This window comes from Sciurus carolinensis, chromosome 10 (assembly GCF_902686445.1).
Source record: "Sciurus carolinensis chromosome 10, mSciCar1.2, whole genome shotgun sequence".
Classification (NCBI taxonomy): domain Eukaryota; kingdom Metazoa; phylum Chordata; class Mammalia; order Rodentia; family Sciuridae; genus Sciurus; species Sciurus carolinensis.
The window spans coordinates 82,229,203-82,250,461 of record NC_062222.1 but is presented as its reverse complement, the minus strand read 5'-3'; the positions used below and the strand labels follow the sequence as shown (position 1 = coordinate 82,250,461).

Here is a 21,259-nt window from a genome sequence, read left to right as displayed (position 1 = left end):
GAAGGTTTTGCTATCCCAAGTTTCCCAATTTATAGTACCTTATACTATTTTAAAAATAAAGTGACTAATATAGTATACAATATTATTTTAATGAAATGTATACTTAGGTAACTTAAGACAAATGGAATACTATCATTTTGAGGAACAAGCAGGATTATTTAATACACTATTTACCTATTTTGTTTCCCCAGAGAAAAAAAATGACTATTAATGATTTATAAAAAAAATATTATCTTACTAGTAAAATAATAATGATTTTAAAGTAATGGGAAACAAGGAGAATTTCATATAAACAATAAAATCAATTTTGGTGGATAGTAATGTTTGGGGGATAGTATGTCAAAAGATATGAAAGGGGGATTTTGTTGGAAATGCTAAGCAATCATTTCTAAAATGAATGGTTGGTATAAACAGGTTTCAGAGTAATTGAGATGCTATTTGGGGAATTAAGGTATGAATTAACACATGGATTATTTCCAAGAATTAAATCACTTCTTAAAAAGAAAAGAGAAAATAAGCATATAATATATTCTGCATATATATATATATATATATATATGAGACTATATGAGATACTTTGGGGGAAAGAAAAGACCTTCAGGGTCTCAAAAAAAAAGTTTTTATTGTCCAAATAAATATGCACTATATTACATGTGAAATATAAAAAATGTATTTGAAAAATGTTCCTAGTACAGACTTCTAAAATCATGTACTTAACAAACCTGATCCCAAAATGTAAATATGGAGCACTCCAATCTATATTCCCTTGTCCCACAGTTTTTTAGAGTCAAGAAAATAGAGGGATTCCCCCCTTTCTTTTGAATAAGTCAACCCATATTAAGAAATTGTTTAGTGAAAAAAGAACATAATTCATGTGTTGTAATAAATACTGCGTAGTATCTGCTCTCCACGAGGGATTAAGTAGAAAACAACCCTAGTTAACACAGAAAAGAATTAGGCAAAAAATATAGAACACTGACAAAAGTCATATATACTTGTTAAATAACATTACACCCCTTTTTAGTAAAGGGTCATAATTTTATTTCATAACTACTTATTTGTAGATCTTCTAGCTTTTCCTTTAAATTTGGGAATAGTCATCATAGACACGTGGAAAAACAAATATATATATTTTAAGATCATATCCTAAATGAAAAGATGAGGGTATTGTTTATAGAAGTCTAAATGTGTTTAAAAAAATCAATGGTTCTACTCTTTAGTCAGATTACCAGAGGCAAGAAATCTTCATTTTCTTGAAAAGCCAAGGAATCATATTGTTAACTCTGGGTAATTTACTTGGATTCTAGTTAATGTTTGTTTTACCAATGTGGATTTTCTGTCTAATTAAAAAAAAAAAAAAAGACAAATTGATATATACATTACTTCAATTTTATGCTTTCTTTTACATTTCAACCATATAATTTATTTTTCCATAGGAGACAGGGTACATTGCTGTTTATTGTTTCAAGTGGATGGAATATATAAATCCCACTGAATAGTGTGGACCTGTATCTTATATAAACAGGATAAATGGAGACTTTATATTGTAATCTGTGTATTCATGTATCTACCATAAACTGTCTTAATGACAACCGTAAACTTTATTACCTGAACCCAAGTTAGCTGTTGATCCTTTTCATTAGTAATATACATGTATAGAGCAAGAAGCCTTTCAAACTGAAAAAAAGAAATACTTCCCACTAAATTAATGAAAATTGAAAAATTTTATGATGTCTTGATAAATGGAAAGCCAATGTTAAGAATCAATATTATCCAATATAAAATAGTACATTGAATTGTTTAATAATAAACAGTATATTAGGAACTTGTATATGCTGACTAACAGTGGTGGCTTTTTAAATTCTCAAAAAGTCTAAACATTTTGTGGTCAGAAGAAACCACTGGTGATGATGAATTTGCTCCATCTATGTAGCAACCATTATAGTGAAAATCTTTACAGAATTTTTGCACTATTAGCACGAGAATTTTACTGGTATTAGTGATAAAAGGCAAAAAGAGAAGAAGGTGAAGAGAGTATGTATTAGTTCTAAGAGTGTGGAAAAGTAATAACAAGACAAGGAAAAGTCAGAAATTTCTTCTGTATGTGCCTTGCTACAAACAAACCCAAAAGAGAGAAAAGGTGAGTGTTTTAAAAGCCAGTGTAAGGAAACATCCACTGATAATGCCCATTATTTTACTTTATACTTAAATTACACAAGTAGAAAAGTTATGCTTATTAATAGTTTAATGTATGAAGGAAACATCCAGATTTCTGAATATGAAGGTACATATCTCACATTAATTTAAGTCTACATAAAGTAGAGCCTCTATACTGACATATTGAAATTTACTTTCTGCTTAGCCTTTTTCTGTTATGTAAACAATTGTACATTTATTTGCCATTCTAAAACTTCAGGATCAAGTTTACATAATTTTGCTAAATTTCCGTGTTTGCTCAGAAGCAGTTTACAGTACTAAAACCAACCAGCCAAAGAACAGCTTCAACAGAAAGTTATGTCCAAAGGGGAAGAGGGAAAGAAAAAAAGAAAAATGATAAGAAAAATGCTAACTAAGGCAAAACAGATGATGATGGGGAATGGGCAGTCACAAATGTTCACAGAAAATAGGTCAGTTAGTAAGTTCTTCTGCAAAAAGCCTACACACTTCAGTCAAGCACATCAGTAGAATGATTTGGGAGCGTAAATTTTTTTTTTTTTTTTCCGGCCACTTGTGATTTCCTCTGAATGAAAAGGAATCTGCAGGCTAACAAGCTGATCCTCATTAGCCAAGCTGGTTCATATGCACACTGTTCATGTGAGGTGCCCAGGGCCCAGTCCACACCTATGAATAGAGAACATATATCTTATCAAATACATATTTACATATATTTTATCAAATACATATTTAACACATATACTTCATTAAAGACTAATGAAATACTCTTAGTATCTATGTCCTAAAAGCTAAATTGTATTCAATTTGCAATGTAGTAGAAAATAATGGAGAAAAACACCGACAAGATCCACTTTTATTTTTTTCCAGTGCTGAAGATTTAACCCAGGCCATGTGTGGTGGAAAAGTGCTCTGTCACTAAGCTACAACTTCAGTCCCCAAACCAATTTTATGTTTTTTCTACCTCTCTCATCCCTCAAACAGGATCTGATTTACCAACATTTTTTCCCCACCAAAATCATTACTTGAGTACATCCAGATTTATGGTTGTAGAAGACAATGAATCATCTTATTAAACATATACCAAAATAAACTAAATTTAAAAATATATAACCATTTCTATAAATTTTTAGCCAATTATAGTTTTGACATGTGTATACTTTCAACAAATAATCTCCAGATGGCCCTTTTCACATCACTAGTAAATTTTTAGATCAACATAAAATTATTTTACAAGATAAGCAATTTGTAACTTAAAATCTTTTACCTACTATCTGTTACCCAATGGTATATATGACAGTGTTCCATAATTTTAGCCCCAAACCACTACCTTTTATAGCATTTCCCACCTTTCTGCTATATTTCAGCTAAATTAAATCCCCCTCTATTTTCTCAACTGACCATATTCATTATATTCTTTTGTTACCATGATTTACTTGAATCTTTTTGTCCTTTTATTTCATAAACATTAAACAAATGTTTGCTGAATAATCAGTCTTACCGTTTGAGGACCATTATTTTCTGTAGAGCTTGAAACCATCTTTATCAGTGAGTTCCAAGAGGGGTCCGCAGCATGAGGGCCATTAAAAATGGGTCCTCCAGTACCATCAGGAATAGGAGCTACTGGAGGAATCATTGCATTCCCATACACAGAAAAAGGCATACCCTTATAAAAAGAAAAAAAACAAATTAACATTCAAATACACTATTTACTTTTGCCAATGAAGTCACTAGCTTTAAAACTGATATTTAAAACTTTATCTTATTTTGGGAATGTGTGTGTTATATAGGGAATCTAAGAATTATTTTAATTTCTTTTAACATTAGGTTATGTCTACTATATCGAAAATATTTGGCAAAAAACACTCATTTAAGATAAAATCAAGACTTAAAGAAGTTATATTTTAGTCAGAATTTGACTTATATTTGTACATTATTTCATTTTACAAATCAATGTTCATATACTAGGAAGTAAAAGAGGGTTCATGATAAGAAACATTTTGGAATAATGAAAATGCCAGTTCAAATCACCATACCCCAACTTTAGGAAAGTCCATGTATCCTGCAGGAACATGCTGATGGAATGTACCAGAAGGAGTTACAATTCCTGTACTATCTCGCTCCATTGCTTGATGCTGTGAAAACACTCCTGGATCAGACATTGGCCTGTGAATCATGGGATTTCCCATCCCAGGGTTACACCAGTCTACTTTGTCTGAGGGAAAAGAAACAAACAAAAATTGGTAATATTTAAAACTGAAGGACAGTAAAATGAAGTAATACATATTTTTCTAAGAGTTGTCACATTGGGCTCTGGATTCTTTCAGAGTAGGATGTATACACACACACAAACATACTTTTACAGCAGCACTTCCATGTTTGTAGGTAGTGATATAAAAGCCTAATAATAAAGCACTTAGTGTTATGAAACAAAACAAAGCTAAGATAAAACCTAAAGACCTCAAAAGAAATATTAACATCTTAATATGATGAAAAAAAAAAATCAACATGCTTGTATTAGCCTGTTTTCAGTAAACATTGATAAATAAAAGTAATTGGAGAGATCATATGGGAACTGAACAAAAAAAGTGATTCACTAGTCCAAACAGATTGGAATAAAGATCTTTTTAAAATCATGAAAGTTGGATGCTGTTTAAATATTACAGTTAAATGCATAAATTTAATTTCTAGTGAGTAGGATAGAATATCTTACCTTGACTGCCACCAATCCCTTCAAAGGACCAAATGCCACTATGCCCTACTGATGTGGACAAATTACTTCCGATAACGGATGGAGCTGAAGTTCCAGTTTGCCTGATACGAGCAGAGCGTTCAGTCCCAATAGGGACTGGAACTTTCCTGTCCTGAGAGACATTGTTGGGCTTTTCTGACCCTAAAGGTACGGATGATGGGGCAGGAGATGGTGCACGAACTCCAGAGGATACGGACTGTGCAGGAGAATCTGGAGAAGAAAGATTTTGAAATTGAATACAGGTCATCTACAGATACAATTTTGTAAAACCAAATCTTAAACTCAGAAGGCATCTCAAATATGTATTTGCTGAGGAAAAGTTAAATATACGAATAATAAGTTAATGCATACTAAAATTTGGTTAAAGTTCCATGACACTGTGGTAGGATGTAAAAACTTCAATGCCACAAGGTGGTTAACTACTTATGTAATAAATCATTAATACCAATTAACATTCAAATAAAGTAATCCTTTACACTACCTAAAATATAACACCAGAGCAATGAAAACATGATATTTAAATTAAAATTTAAAAAGAAAATCACTGCCTACACTGGAAACTCCTAAACAGTATTTTTTGGGAACATTTACTTTTATGAAAAAATAAAAGAGATTCAACTATCTACAAAAATTGGGAATACCTAGCTTAAGGGAAAAAAATGTTACTTTAAATAGACTTTACAGAAATTGATACATGCTCATAAAATACTAACAGGAAACTATGTTTCATTGTCCTAGTTTCTTTTATTCTCTCCTGGGTATTCTATAAAAGAAACTCTTGGTAATGACAATCTAAAACTTTACTTATCAAAATAAGGTATGAATTTTAATATAGCCAGTTGAAGAATACTCTTTAGGGATTCCAACTCTACACATTATTGAGATGAAAACACAAAATTAACCAAAATTATTGCATGTGAAAGCTACAATATCTAAAGTACATTTAAACTTAAAGTAGGTAAAGAAGTTTGAAGTGCATTTTTTTACATTAATGGAGAATGAACCCAGGTGCACTCTACCACTGAGCTACAACCCCAGGTCATTTTACTTTTGAAACAAGGTCTCGCTAAGTTACCCAGGCTGACCTGGTCCAATTTCTGATTCTCCTGCCTCAGCTTCCTGAGGAGCTAGATTACTGCTGTGACCTACTATGACTGGTATAGTTTAAAAATAAAAACTGAACATGTAGATCCACAATCTATTCATAACTACCTTACTGTACTGCCCAAAGACAATCACTTAATATTTTTCCATTTAATTATTTATACATTTAAGTTTGCTGTGTATGCATGTATAGAAAGATGATGGGTAAGGATAGATGACATATGCAGAATTATGAAGTCATCTATCTACACATACATACCTCTACCATGAAACATAGTGCCATTTGCCAAGGCATTTTTGAGGGGAATTTGGAAGTCAAAGAAAAATTCAGTTATACTATAACCCATAGTAAGTTTGTTTTGTTTTGTACTGTGGTGATGATGAGAATCAAAACTAGGTCTTCATGCATGGGAATGCACATGCTCTACCACTGAGCTTCATCCAGTCTTTTTAATATTTTATTTTAAGACAGGATCTTGCTAAATTGCTTCTCTAAATTGCTGAGACTAACCCTGAACCTGCGATCCTCCTGCCTCAGCCTTCCTAGTTGCTAGGATGCAAACAGGTTTGCACTACCAGACCTGGTGATAATAAACTCTTAAAAAGACTTATACAGAGTTAATAAGTGTTGTGGTGATCAATTCCATCTTGCTAATGCTCACAGGGATCTAGTAAAGTTAAACTAATTACATGATTACACATTTAACTGATTGCACCTTTCAATAAGTTCTAGTGATTTTTTTTTTCTCCTTTTTCTTCTTCTTCTTCTTTTTTTTTTTTTTTCAGTTAGTGGGGATTGCATCCAGGGCCATGTACAACCTAGGCAAGTGGTCTATCACTGAGTAACATCCCCAGCCCTATTTATTTTTTATATTGATACAGGGTCTGTTAAGTTGCTCAGGCTGGCCTTGAACTTGGGATCCTCCTGCTTCAGCCTTCCTAGCAGCTGAATAACAGGCATGCACCACCTGTTATTTTTTTTTTTTTTCCGGAGGGTGGGTAGGGGTTACTGGGGATTGAACTCAGGGGCCACATCCCCAACCCTATTTTTTTGTATTTTATTTAGTTATAGGGTCTCACTGAGTTGCTTAGTGCCTCGATTTTGCTGAGGCTGGCTTTGAACTCGCAATCCTGCCTCAACCTCCCAAGCTGCTGGGATTACAGGCATGCATTACCATGTCCAGCTTACTTTTATTACTTTTTTAAACTTTTTAGTTTATTTTATATTATTGTTGCCTCCTTCATTTCTGCTTTTTTTTAAAAAAAAGCTTATTTATTTATTTGGGCTGCTTTTTTTTGTTGTTGTCCATGTTTGCTTTCCTTTATGTGGTACTGAAGCCTAAGACCTGCTCCTGGACATTCACTCCCTATGTGGAGGGGCCTCAACACAGGTTGTTTTCATAACATATCAGACTGCACATTACTAACGAAACTGGAAGAGTAATCACAGACAGTGTATACTATGCATACCATATATTCTGTTGTCTACAACACATCTGCCTAAACCAAAGGGATCCCATGCACATGAGACCTACAGAAAAAGCAGGTCCCTCAGGCTCCAACACAGCATACATTGTGTTAAAGCCCACTAATCACAGTAAAAGAGGTAATGGAAATCACACTATGTCCTCCAACTGGAATTATGCAAACATTACACAATATGCTGATGTCCCAGAGCACAACTGTCAAGAACACGTTCCTAATATCTTCACAAAAGAAGAGATATCCAATCTAACAGATGCACAAACTCAATAACAATGCATGAAATATGAAAATAGAAGGGAATATGACATTTCCTAAAGGTTGTAACTCACTAGTAACTGATACCAAAAGACAATCAAAGTAGATAAATACCTGAGAGAAGAATTCAAAAGAATGATTGTTTAAAAGATCAATGAATTCCAAGAGGATATAAGTAAACAACTAAATGTATCAAGGAAGACAATGCAGGATATAAAAGAAAATTCAATAAAGAAAAATTCTGAAAAATGATGAAAAAGAGATCTTGGAACTAAAAAGTTAATAGATCAGATAAAATGCAGCTGAAAGCCTTACTAGATCAAGTGGAATAAAGCATGTCATAGTTTGAAGACAAGGTTAATCAATTCTTACATTCAGACCGCAATAAAGAAAGAAGAAACAATGAACAGAATACACAAGATCTCTGGGACATCATTAAAAGACCAAAACTTATGTACAATAGGAACAGGGAGAAAAACTAAAGAGTAAAGGCATAGAAAACCTACTTAGTAAAATTAATAACAGAAACTATCCCAAATCTTTGGAAAAGATATGAATAGCCAGTTACCAGAGGCATCTAGAACCCCAGATAGACATGACTAGAAAAGAACCTCTCCATGACATATTATAAACTTCCCAAAGTAAAGATAAAAGAAAAAAAAAAAAATTAAAAAACCGCAAGAGAGAAGCTCCAAATCACATTTAAAGGCAAGTCCATCAGAACAGCAGCAGATTTCTTAGCACAAACTTTAAAAGACCTTGATAATTTATTATCCTAAAGAAAATAACTTATAAATTATTTAGTCCTAAAGAAAATAACTACAACCTGGATTACTATACCAAGTAAAATTTTCCTTCACATCTGAACAGAAAATAAAGAACATGGACAGTATTCAAAACTGTAAGAAGAAAAACAAAATAATGACAGGAACTAGACCATATCTTTCAATAATAACCCTAAATATGATCTTAATTCTCAAAAGACAAAACTGGCTTAATGAATTGAAAAATAAGACTCAAGCTGGGCATGGTGACATACAACTGTAATCCCAGTTACTCCAGAGGTTGAGTAGAAGGATCACAAGTTCAAAGCCAGCCTCAGTAACTTAGTGAGACACTGTCTCAAAATAAAAATTAAAAAAAGGGCTGAGGATATAGTTCAGTGGTAAAGCGTTCTGGGATTCGGTACCCCTGCCAAAAAAAAAAAAAGAAAACCCAAAGTTATGCTGCCTATAAGAAACTCACCTCACTGGCAAAGACATACACAGACTAAGCAAAAGGGTTAGAAAGTAATATTTCAAATAGAATTCTAAAGCAAGCAGGAGTAGCAACTATATTCACATCTAACAAAATCAGTTTAAGACCAAAAAGTCAAGAGTTTAAGCCAAAATCAGTTAAAAGACCAAAACAGAAGACCCACAGAAAAAGACAATGGGAGCGGTAGAGGGAGGGGATATGAACATAGCTACCTTTAAGTCCTGGATGGTTCTAAAAATGATCCCATATAGCCTTATAACAAAGACCATTTTCCTCAGGATTCCTTGGATGGACCTATATTCCTTGCTGTGAAAAGAGCCTACCGAAACAGTTTTCTCATCTCTCAAAATTTCTTTAATAGAAAAAAAAGCAAAATTAAATTCCGAGTCATGTTATAAAATAAACAAGCTGATAATAGTAGAGAAAAAAACAGGTTTAAAAAAACAGGTTTTAGAGAATGGGTCAGATCTGGTTTTTGTGGGGCCTTAAGCTTACACAGTTTTGGGAACCATTTTTAGGAGAAGAATGCAAATTAAAAATCATGCTCAGGATCTTGGAGGTTCGGAACCCATGCAAATAAGGTACCCTGAAGTAAAGCATCATTCACAACTCAGTGAATCCACCTCAATTTAGAAATTAAGACAGGGTCCTGAGCTAAAAATTTAAACAGCAATATCACTTAAAAATTAAAAAGAAAAAAAGGTTCCTAAAGAAAATTTAGACCATATTTCTCTCATGGTTTAGTTCAGTGTTTATTAAACATACCCTAAATTTAATCATGAAGAGATGTTAGTAAAAAAAAAAAAATAAGGGAAATTCTATCAAGCAAGTGAGCTGTAGTCTTTAAAAACAGGTCTTTGAAAGACAACAAACAGTTCTAGTTGGAATCTTAGGTGAAAGGAAACCATAAAAGTATTACTGGGACAATTAGTGAACTGTAAATATGTACTAATAATATTGTATTAAGGTAAAATGTGTTGAATTTGATAATTACACTATATTTGTGGATGAGAATGTTCTTATTCTTATGAAATTAAGTGTTTAGGAGTAAGAGAACTTGATATCTGCAACCAACTCTAAAATGACTCAAGAAAAAAATAAAGACAAATATTTAAAAAGAAATAAAGTGGCTCAGAAAAAAGTTTTTATACACACACACACACACACACACAAAATGGTGGGGAGTGGGAGAAATGTGGCAACATGCTATCAACTAGTTAAGCTGGGAAAATATACGAAGGTTGTTGGTAGCTATTCTTCCAAGTTTAAAAAAATTTTTAAAAAAAAGTCAGATTCTAGAGATACAATCAAATGCAGTACATGATCTTTATGTGGTATGTTATATTCCTCGTTTTAGGGGAGAAAAAGCCTATAAAAATTGGGACAACTGGGAATATTTGAATATGGACTGTGCATCATGATTATTTTTGAATTAATATATAATTATGTCTGAATTTATGTTAATCTATTAGGTATTTGATAATAATATTGTAGTTGTACAAGAAAAGGTCTTAATTCTTAAGTAATGCATGTTTTTAGATATGAAGTATATCTACATCTTAAATGTGTTTTCAAATGGTTAAAAAACACCAACAAAAAAGCAAACAGGGAAAATAAATGTAATGAATCTTTAAAATAAATGGTTAGTTCAAGTAAAGGAAATACAAAGTTTCTTGAACTATTCTTTCACAGCACCAAAATGAAAGAAAAGAAAAACGTCTGGCATGGTGGCACAAGGCTGTAATGAACGTGATTGGGGAGGCTGGGGCAGGAGGATCTCTAGTTCAAGGACAGTCTCAGCAGCTTAGGGAGACCCTGTCTCAAAACAAAAAATAAAAAGGGCTGGAGATGTGGTTGAGTGGTTAAGTACCCCTGGGTTCAACCCCCTGTAATCCCCCACTCCAACAAAAGCAAAAACAAAAACAAAAAAAGAAAAAGAGAAAAAAAAAGGGCAACACACATTATGATTTTTCTTTTGGAATTATACCTATCAATACTCACCATTTGATGCTGATGAACATGGAGTCAACAAACTAAGTGGGGAAAAATGTTGTCTGTTAAAGTTAGCAGCTGCAGGTGCTCCTCCAAGGGGTGCTCCAGGTCCATACATCTGACCTCCTGAAAGGTTTGAAGCAAAATTTCCCAAGTGTGTAGAAGAAGGTGTTACAGAACCATATGGTGAGTCCATATTGACAATACCTATAAAAGAGAAGACCATCATAATTTATAATAGTTACCATTAGGAGAAAATAAGACAAAGTCAAAATTTAAAGAGGCTACAGATATATCTGAAACTATTATTAAAAAAAAAATCTCTGTGGTTACTTCTTTCAGTCCATTGATTTGTTACTTCTTCATTTTATAAAGATAACTATAAAAAGAAAAAATAAGGGAATGATTTCATATTTAATTTTAATTTTTCATCTATTATTAGCTATTATGAAGTACTGATTTAATATCAGTTGGTAATTTGAACAGCTTTAAGAGTTAAGGAGTTGTAGAAAATTTTTATCTTTAAAAACCTATAGGAAAGGGTCTGGGGATGTAGCTGGGAGAGCACCTGCGTAGTGCCTTAATTAAAGTTTGAGTCTCCAGCCACTGCCCCACCCCCCGACCCCCCACACAGTCATAGGTATACTTCTACAATAGAGAAATCTGGTGTTAGCAGTTTAACCAAGTGGCTTTGGTTCCACAGTCAGTAACACAACATTCTGTCTTTTAGTACTTCCTAATATAATAAATATATAGTGAGGTTTGAAACATCATCTATATAATCTCTCGGAAATGTCTGACCTCTGAATCTAATAATGAACTGATGAAACAGATGAATCTGAAAACATTTTCAGAACAACTGGACTCCTAGCAGGATTCAATGTCAAGAACTGCAGAGAGCAGGGTGTGGTAGTGCACACCTGTAAACCATCGCTAGTTGGGAGACTGAGGCATGAGATTCCAAGTATGAAGCCACCCTCAGCAAGTTACTGAAACTTTGCCTCAAAATAAAAAAAGTAAAATGCTCTGAAGATGTAGCTCAGTTGTAGAGAGTCCCTACATTCAATTTTCAGTACAAAAGAAAAAACCAACAAGGGCTGGGGATATGGCTCACATGCACAAGGCCCTGGGTTCAATCCCCAGCACCATCACCACAACAAAAAAACAAAAACAAACAAAAAACAAAACCTCAGAGTAAGAGAATGCTGAGATCAGGAGAAACTAAAGAGACATACCTGCTAAAAAGAATGAGTGATTAAAAAAAAAAAAAAAAAAAAAAACAAGCATAAAGAATATATTTGGGAGAATGGTACTGTGAGTTGGGTACTATTTCTGTGGTTTTTTTTTTTTTTTTCCCTTAAAAGTTTTTCAGCTGGGCGAGCAGGCACATGCCTGTAATCCCAGTAGCTTGGGAGGTTGAGACAGGAGAATTATGAGTTCAAAGCCAGCCTCAGCAATGGCGAGGCGCTAAGCCACTCAGTGGGACTCTTGTCTCTAAATAAAATACAAAATAGTGCAGGGGATGTGGCACAGTGGTCAAGTGCCCCTAAGTTTAATCCCCAGTACTTGAACCCCCCAGAAAAAGTCTCTCAAAATAAAAATAGATTTCAAATAGTTGAATTATTTATGTAAGAGAAATCAGTTAAGCAAAGAAAGCATAAAACAATGGAACACAAAATGAATCAGGAAAAAGAAGAGAGGAATGAAAATTAAGATCTGGAAGAGGTTTAGGAAAACTTAAGAGGCACTTCCTGTGTAAAAAAAGAATTTTTTAACTCTAATGACCTACACTGCTAGCAAATTCTTTTTCGAGAAATTCTTAAATTTCGAAGCTAATTTTAACTCTAATCAATTACACATTCACCTAAATAATCTTCTGCTCTTATAAGGCTGTTTTTTTTGTGTGTCCCTATACCTTTTTCTTTCTTCTTTTCTTTCTCTCCCTTTTTCCCTCCCTCCCTCCCTTCCTTCCTCTTTCCGTTCCTTCCTTTCTTTCCCTCCCTCCCTCCCTCTCTGTCTCTTTCTATCAGGGATCATCAAAGGGGGGGGTGCTTAGTCACTGAGCCACCTCCCTAGCCCTATTTATTATTTATTATTTTTTGAGACACAGTCTTACCAATTGCTTAGGGCCTCACTAAGTTGCTGAGGCTGACTTTGAACTTGCTTTCTACCTCAACCTCCCCAACCACTGGGATTACAAGGCATACACCATCACACCTGGCTTTCCTATAGCTTTTTACAAAATAAAACTTATTTCCTGGTTCTCTGAATCTTAATTTTAGGCTTTTGAAACATATCACCTAGATTATGACAATTTTAGAAATGGCAAAGTATTTTACTCAATTCTAGCTGTCATAAAAATGAAATTTAAAAGTATTCTGTGCAATTAAATCAAGGGCACTGTTTAAGTACTCAGGAACTATTTTTGAAAGTATACATAAATCAGTCCCCAGCAAAAAAATATTTATTGACCATGTTCATTTCTTTTTAATTACATGTTACAGAAATAGGTAAAAAATAACACAGAGTTCCTACTAAATTTGGAGATTTTTGTCCCAGAATGTTTTATCTCCAAAAATAGAGATGGGAAATGGCAGTTTTTCTGTGAAAGACATGCCTGTAAAAGGGTTGGGGATGTAGCTCAGTGGTAAAGTGTGCTGGCCTAGCATGTGTGAGGTGCTGCATTGAATTCCCAGTACTGAAAACAAACAAAAAAACTTCAAGTACTTTAGGCCTAGAAGGTCACATGTTTTCTGTCCCAACTATGCAATTTTGTTGGTGTGAAGTCAGTCATAAATATTATGCAAACACATGGGGATGACTGTTTCAATAAAACTTTACTTATAAACACTGAAATTTGAATCACATATTCTTTCTAAAACCAACTTTTAGCAAGGCATAGTGTGCTCCTTTAGTGCTTCTCACAAAGTATCCCCCTGTAACTGCACACTCAGTTGAAGAGGACGACCTTCCCCGACAGAGAGAACTGTTCCTAGTCAAGGGTATACGAGTAGCTGTGCTACCCTGCTAGAATCTCCAAACAGGCTCTCAGGGAAAGCTGGGGTAGAAGGACCACCTAAGCCCAGGAAGACCAACAAAGCAAGACTCCGTTTTAAATAAACACATGAATAAATAGGTAAATAAACAAATTTTTAAAATGTAAAAACAGACAGTAAGCCAAATTTGCCCCAAAGACCATTGAGTGTCAATCTTTCACATGAATTGTCTTTAATTACTTGAAATGCACATAGTAAAAACATAATAACTAAATGCAAGTGGGTGTCCTAGATTATTAGATATCCTGAAATAGAAAAAGGACATTAATGGAAAAACTGGTGAAATTTGTAGTCTAGTTAGTAGTACTGTACCAATATTAATTTTTTAGTTCTGGCAAAGGTACCATAGTTATATAAGATGTTTTCATGCTAGGAGCAGTGGAGCACACCTGGAATCCCAATAACTCAGGAGGCTAAGGCAGGAGGATCACAAGTCTCAGTGCAGCCTCAGCAACTTAATAAGACCTTGTCTCAAAATAAAATAAAAAGGGCTGGAGGTATGGCTCAGTGGTAGAGTATCTGGGTTCAATTCTCAGTAAATAAGCATGCACACACACGCAGATTCACAGATGTCTACGTACAGGAAGAATTCTATAAATCTAAGAACATTTCAAAGTAAAAAGTTAAAAAACAAAACCAATAGCTTAAATCACAGGATTTTGAGATCCCCTATAAACTGTAAATATTGGTGTTGTCCAACAGAACTTTCTGCAATATGGAAATGTTCTACATCTGTGTGGTCCAGTATGGCAGCCAATAAGCAAGTACTTATTACTCATTTGAAATTGACAAGTTTAACTAAGAGGATGCATTTTTAATTTTATTTAATTTTCATTAAATTTAAATAGCACAGATGACTAGCAATTAACATTATTAGACTGTTTAGCTCTTCATTTTCTCATCTTTTTAGAAACAAAATTGACAAGCAGAATTGAAATCAAATTTTTAAAATTCTTGTTAGCTATTTGGTTTTTGAAATAAAAGTTTTGGCAGCATTACCTTATTAAATTAGAGCACAAGAGATTTTTTTTATTTTGAGAGAAAAAAATTGAACTGATAAACGTATTCATGGGCAATTCAAAATAAAATCTATATTTTCAAAGGTTTAAAAAAAAAATACCACTATGTTAGACACACATAACACAACAGAGTTTGATTTAACTGAATAAAACAATCTTGTTTTATTGTAGCTCAGTGACAGAATACTTGAGACACTGGGTTAAATCCCCAGGACCCAAGAAGAAAACAACCGTAACAATAATCTCTGCCCACATAGCTAGTCACAGAATTAAAATATTATAAAGTGATCCAGAGTTTTCCTTTCATCCATGTAAGTATTTAGAGAATATTAGAAAATAGAAACTCACCTGAGGGACTTGGAGCAGGTCTCTGTAATGGCGGTCTAAAACCTGGAGCTTTGGAAGTATCAGACTGATGTAAAGGATCTGAATTTGGCAAATACGAGGACTTTCCTGATAGCATAGATTCTGGTGTTGACTGAGATGAAACAACAGATCCTCCCCAGAAGGCATGAGCAGAAGTAGGGTTGTTTTCAAACAATGTGCTAAAGGGCCCAAATGGCAAGGGGGCACTGAAATTGGGAGCAATAGGCTTATTTGCCGGATGTACTGAATTCTGACAAGCACTTTGTGTACTTAAGGTTGAAGGTAGCTGGACAGAGGAGGGAACACTGTGAGGTCTTTTGATGTGATTGACACTGAGGACTGCAACAGATGAATTCTGCACTGGAGTTGGATTCTTGTGAGGAGCACTTGTGCCATGAGTGGGTGGTCTAATAGCAGGGGTTTCCATTTTAGGAGGTTGGGAGCATCCCATTTGTGTCTGAGGCATAGGATAAGTCACTGGGGCAGTAGAAGGCACCGCCACTGGAGCAGAACTTGTTGTTGCTAAAGGAGGAACAGTCATTCTAACTTCCGGGGGAGGAACCTGAGACTGCTGAAGAGGTGGTCTTGGCTCCTGGGAAACAGATCCCGGAGGTTGCTGCTGAGTAGAATGAACTGATGAACTCCCAGAAGAACTGCTGCTGTTTGGAGGTCTATTGTTTGCTGTTTCTACTACTGGTGGACTACCTGCTTCCTGTTCAGAGGAAGATGCCCCTTTATTTGGAGATGCTGATCCACAATCCAAAGGGCTGTTTCTAGAAACCCCTCCTGGCTGGGCTGGTGGTGATGGGGAAGATGGGGATGATACTGGATAGTGTTCTTTGGCAGTAGGCATAGGATATGTGGCATTTGTGGGTGCAGTGCTGTTGTTGCTTGCTGTGGTTGTGACTGTTGTTGTGGTGGCATTGGATGTCTTTACAACTGTGACAAAAAGCTGCCTTCTGACAGAAGGTGAACTTGGACTACCATTTGTTGATGTACCAGGCACCGTTGAAGCTGATGAACTGGTTGTAGTTGTTGGACTTGAAGTTAAAGAACCTGCTGAATTCACCTGAGAACCACTGCTATTCTGATTGCTATGGCGAGGCACCATGTGAGGCTTAGGCGAGTTAGTAGCTCTGGCAGGGCTCAAAGGCCTGACAGGAAAAGGACCCCAAGTGGATTGAGCTGGTGGAAAAGTACCTCCAAAGTGGGTCATGGGCAACCGTGGTGGACGGATCTGCTGGAAAGTCTGAGCAGCAAGCAAAGCATGTGCAAACTGTGGAGGAGGATATGCTAATGGAAGAGAAACCGGAAAACCAGGTCTCACGTTATTCACTGGGTTTTTAATGGTTTTGTGAGTGGATGCAGAAGAAATTGCAGGCACAGTGAGAGCTGTGGCAGTTTGAGATGTTGATGACAGAGCTACAGTCGTCATTTTAATTCCCATTAAGGAACTGTTAGCAGCAGTGGTGGTAGGTGCTGATGACCCTATTTTGGAATTTGCTGAGGAGCTTTTCAAACGATTCTTTGGAATAAGTTCATCAATTTCTTTGTCTGGATCCTTGATAAGAGCATTGATCAACTGAGTTGCCTGTCTTGTTGATTCAGTGCCACCCCTGTATATTGACCAAAACAAAATCATTAGGTCTAATTTTTTCCTACTTACTAACAATATAAAATCTACATGAACTTAATACACACATACACAAAGAACAGATAAAAGTTAAACAGCAATTTTCTAACCACATTTTTAGGTATTTTGCAAACAAAGCAACAAATTGTCCTGAATTAACACTATACGTGTCAGAGGAATGAGTGATTTATTTTCTAAAAATTAATTTTACTACTGCTTCCTTAAAGAAAACATTTTCCTACTGTAAAATACATTATGGTTAGGAAAATGACTGCACATGAAAGTCTCTGTAATCCATAGTGTTACTGTCAAGTTAAATAGTTAACCAATACTATAAACAATACAAGAGGTACTAGGACTGTAGAACAGTGGTAGAGCTTGCCCAGAATGTGCAAGGTCCTGGGTTTGATCCCTAGCACTGCAAAAATAAATAAATAAAAGTAATAGAAGGAAAATAATATAACTAAGAAAATAGGTGCTGGGGATGTACGTCAGTGGTAGAACATTTGCCTAACATGTTTCAGATCCTGGGTTCAATCCCTAGCAAAGCATAAAAAAAGTCTTTCTTTTAAATCCTGGTATCTAAGGTGCCTCAATTACTACACATTCACTGGTAGTTTCTCCGTTAGTAGGATGATTCTTAGAATCCCTCTGGGAAAGTATCTCAAAGTAAGAACTATGGAAATCAGTATGGTGATTACTAAAAAGACTATGAATAGAACCATCATATGTCCTAGTTATACCAAATCTTGGTATTTATAGAAAAGAATTAAAGTCAGCATGCTCTAGTGATACACCATATCCATGTTTATAGCTGTGCAATTCACAATGCTCAAGTAGGAACTAGCCATAACAACAGATGAATAAAAAAGAAAATTAAAAATAAATGAACAAATAAATACAGTATTATATACAATGGAGTTTTATTCAGCCATAAAGAAAAACAAAATTATGTAATTTGCAGGAAAATGAATGGTGAGCATTTATATTAAGCTAAGTAAGTCAGATTCAGCTAGTCAAGGGCCATGTTTTCTATGTGGGAACTAAAGAAAAAAGGGAAAAAAAGACATGGGGATGCTAGGCATAGTAGCACATGCCTGTAATCCCATCAGCTTGGGAGGCTGAGGCAGGAAGATTGAGAGTTCAAAGTCAGCCTCAGCAAAAGGGAAGCATTAAGTAACTCAGTGAGACACGATCTCTAAATAAAATACAAAATAGGGCTGGGGATGTGGCTCAGTGGACAAGTGCCCCTGAGTTCAATCCCTAGTACCTCCAACCAGAAAAAAAGATACGGGGGAACTTGTGAAATTAAAAGGGAAATCCCTAGAGTACAGAATGGAGATGAGGGAGAAGAGGGGAAGAGGGACATTTAGGGAATGAAACTGAACAAATTATATTATGTACACATTATGACTATAACATCAAGCCCTAATGTTGTATGTTAAGGAAAACATTTGATAGCAATGAAAATCTTACGAAAACCTAAGGAAGAAACTATCCAAAAAGAGTATCTGCTTCTCTCTTTAGACTATACAGAGCATGTTTTGGCTACCCAACTATTCCAGCAGAGGGAAAACAAGAAGAAAGAAGGACGAGCAGAAAACAGAGATGGTTAATTACCTCCTTATTTAGAAGTAGATTACAATGATCAGCCCTATGGCAAAAGGACACCTGCCTCCCACGAATTAAACTATAGCAGCCATTGTAATACATGAACTCTTTCAAAGGAACTTGGGTTTACTTTAATCCAACAGAGCTTCTTATATCATATTGTTTCTTAGAATATTGTTTTTATTTTAAGGCTATTCAGACACAAACACATTCTGAGTTATTTAAGATAAGTTAAAATTTCACTTCAGATTTAAATCTACTACGAAGGTCAAATTCTAAGGACAAAACAATCTCAGAAAAACAAATCTCAAAAGGCTAATTTGAGACAAACTTACCACTTAAAATGTTAAAAACTCACTCATCTCAAAATAAATGTTAAAGAACGCCATACAAATAGTTTATGTATAGAAATGCCTATTTAAACCTTTGCCATATGCACATACCTATACAAAATTTCTTTAAAACATACCATAAGAATGTATTAATTATGAAAAATTTTACAAAGTTTATCCTCTCAAGCACTCATAAATTCCCATTAAAAAAAGTGTACTATTAAACACGAAGCTCCATTAAAAACTTAAATGGTTATATTTCATTAAGCTACAGTATGATAAAACAGAAAGGAAGAGACAAATAAGAGACAAATTTTGCCTTATAGTTATTATTCGATCTCCTGTCTTGTCTTTCTGTTTATCAATATCTATATGTGCACCAGTGAACTCCCGAATAGCGTTGATATTACAGCCTCCTCTTCCAATCACTCTGGATATTACAGTTGATGGAACAGATACTTTCTTTGACCTGTTTAAAAGTTGCAAAGTAAATAAATGAAGATAAATCATTAATATCAGTGTTTGTGATTAAAATAAAGGGAAAGAGTATAAATGTAAGATTTTACTATAGAGAACAGGTTATCATTAAGTAAGTATTTTATATCTACTTTTACTCGAGATTAATATATAAAAGGCAACTAGGAGTGATAGCTTTATCCAAGCTTTCCATCTTATCATCAGAGACTTTAGGCTTTCTTGACTTTTATCCTTAAAGCACATATATGTAGACATGCAAAGGGCTAATGCAAATACCAACAGTGAATAAGATAGAGTAGGATTCCTGTCCACATGTACTAACTACATAGACATCAAATAAGGAAACCCTAATACCACATCATGAATGCCCTCATAAGGTATCATAAAGATATGAATCCGGGCATCTAATCAAAAGAGTCAAGAAAGGCTTCTTGTGGGTTCCTTTTAGTCTTTTACTCATTCTTTCTTCTGTACTTTTATGACTAAAAACAATGACATTAAATTCTTTGCGTCTCTGTATTCTCCTAGAGGGATTAAAATGATATCCACAAGTATAGAAACTCACTAAAAGATATTTAGTAATGTTAGGAAAAAGAAAATCCCTCTGGAGTTTTTTGTTTGTTTTTAGGAAAGCAACGTTCATTTAACACTTGCAAAATTACATTTTAATTTTAAACAGGTTCTGGAAAGGTAGACATAAATTCCTGACAAATCAATTAAAAAGTGCTTTTATAACTAAAAAGTGCTTTTATAAGAAAAGAGTATAATTCTCAACAAAGGAAATCAGTTAGTTATGCTTCAATGAACAAGTAAATTATTTATAGTCTATTAAACATTAAGTTGTCATTTTTCAAACGATATGCTCCCTCTCCTTTTATATACATATATATGACTAAATTACTTGACAATTCTTTTTTTCCCCCTAAAAAGCATGAAAATCAGCCAGTTAATTAAATATTTCTTGGTATACCACAGGTATGTACATAGAAAAACTGAACTAAAAATCTTTCTTTTGTATTGAGCATACGAATACTGACTTTAATTACCTCAGAAGAGAGGGTATAATCCTAAATCCTGGGATTAGAGGCATGTGTCTCCACACCTGACCTTCCTCAATTTTTTAAGTATTAATGAGCAAAAAATATATTTTTTTAATTTTTTAAAATTTTAATCTGAAAGATGGTAAGGTTGTTTCTATTGACCAGATTGGGCCTTGCACCATGCCGTGAGTGTGCTTGCAACTTTGGGAATAGTAGGAGGAATTTAACACTTTGCTGTGATTAACAGCAAATAAAAAGAATGAGAAAAAAAAGAATAACTCACCTTCTTACAACTTCTTTCCATCCTTCTTCCCTCTTTTGCCCACGTTTAGGACTTGCTACTGTTAACTTCCCATTTGGAGAGGAAAGAGGAGATGGACCAGATTTTGTGCAAGTCGATAGAGAATTACTGGTCCCTTCATTGATAGTCTCTGACAATCTTTAAGAGAGGGAAGGAAAGTACTTTAAATATAGATATAGAATTTTTAAATCATAAAGGTAGTCTATTATATAATTTTATTATTTCATTTATTTTTTGGTTAAATAAGGTAAATGAACAAGAATCTTATTTCACTGCTCCTTAATATTTAACATATAATATGAAGAGTCAATTTTATGAAGATATATAGAGGACTAATTTAATAGAGCTGAATTACAATATTCTCTGTAAAACTACAATTAATACTTTTCATGGGCTGTTTAACAACC

General features: G+C 34.4%; 1 protein-coding gene across 6 annotated transcripts in view; it reads right to left on the bottom strand.

Annotated features, from left to right (window-relative positions):
* Window positions 1-603: 603 nt before the first annotated feature.
* Ankrd17 (ankyrin repeat domain 17) overlaps window positions 604-21,259 on the bottom strand; it is a 149,463-nt gene continuing 128,807 nt past the window's right edge. For all 6 annotated transcript variants that reach the window (XM_047565758.1, XM_047565759.1, XM_047565762.1 and 3 more), the window contains 8 exons: window positions 20,835-20,990; window positions 19,354-19,503; window positions 15,441-17,074; window positions 11,027-11,224; window positions 4,886-5,134; window positions 4,209-4,387; window positions 3,674-3,838; window positions 604-2,841 (listed from right to left, as the gene is read on the bottom strand). In XM_047565758.1, the coding sequence (XP_047421714.1) occupies window positions 2,782-2,841; window positions 3,674-3,838; window positions 4,209-4,387; window positions 4,886-5,134; window positions 11,027-11,224; window positions 15,441-17,074; window positions 19,354-19,503; window positions 20,835-20,990 (2,791 nt within the window). In that variant the 3' untranslated portion in view covers window positions 604-2,781. The remainder of the gene's footprint in view (window positions 2,842-3,673; window positions 3,839-4,208; window positions 4,388-4,885; window positions 5,135-11,026; window positions 11,225-15,440; window positions 17,075-19,353; window positions 19,504-20,834; window positions 20,991-21,259) is intronic.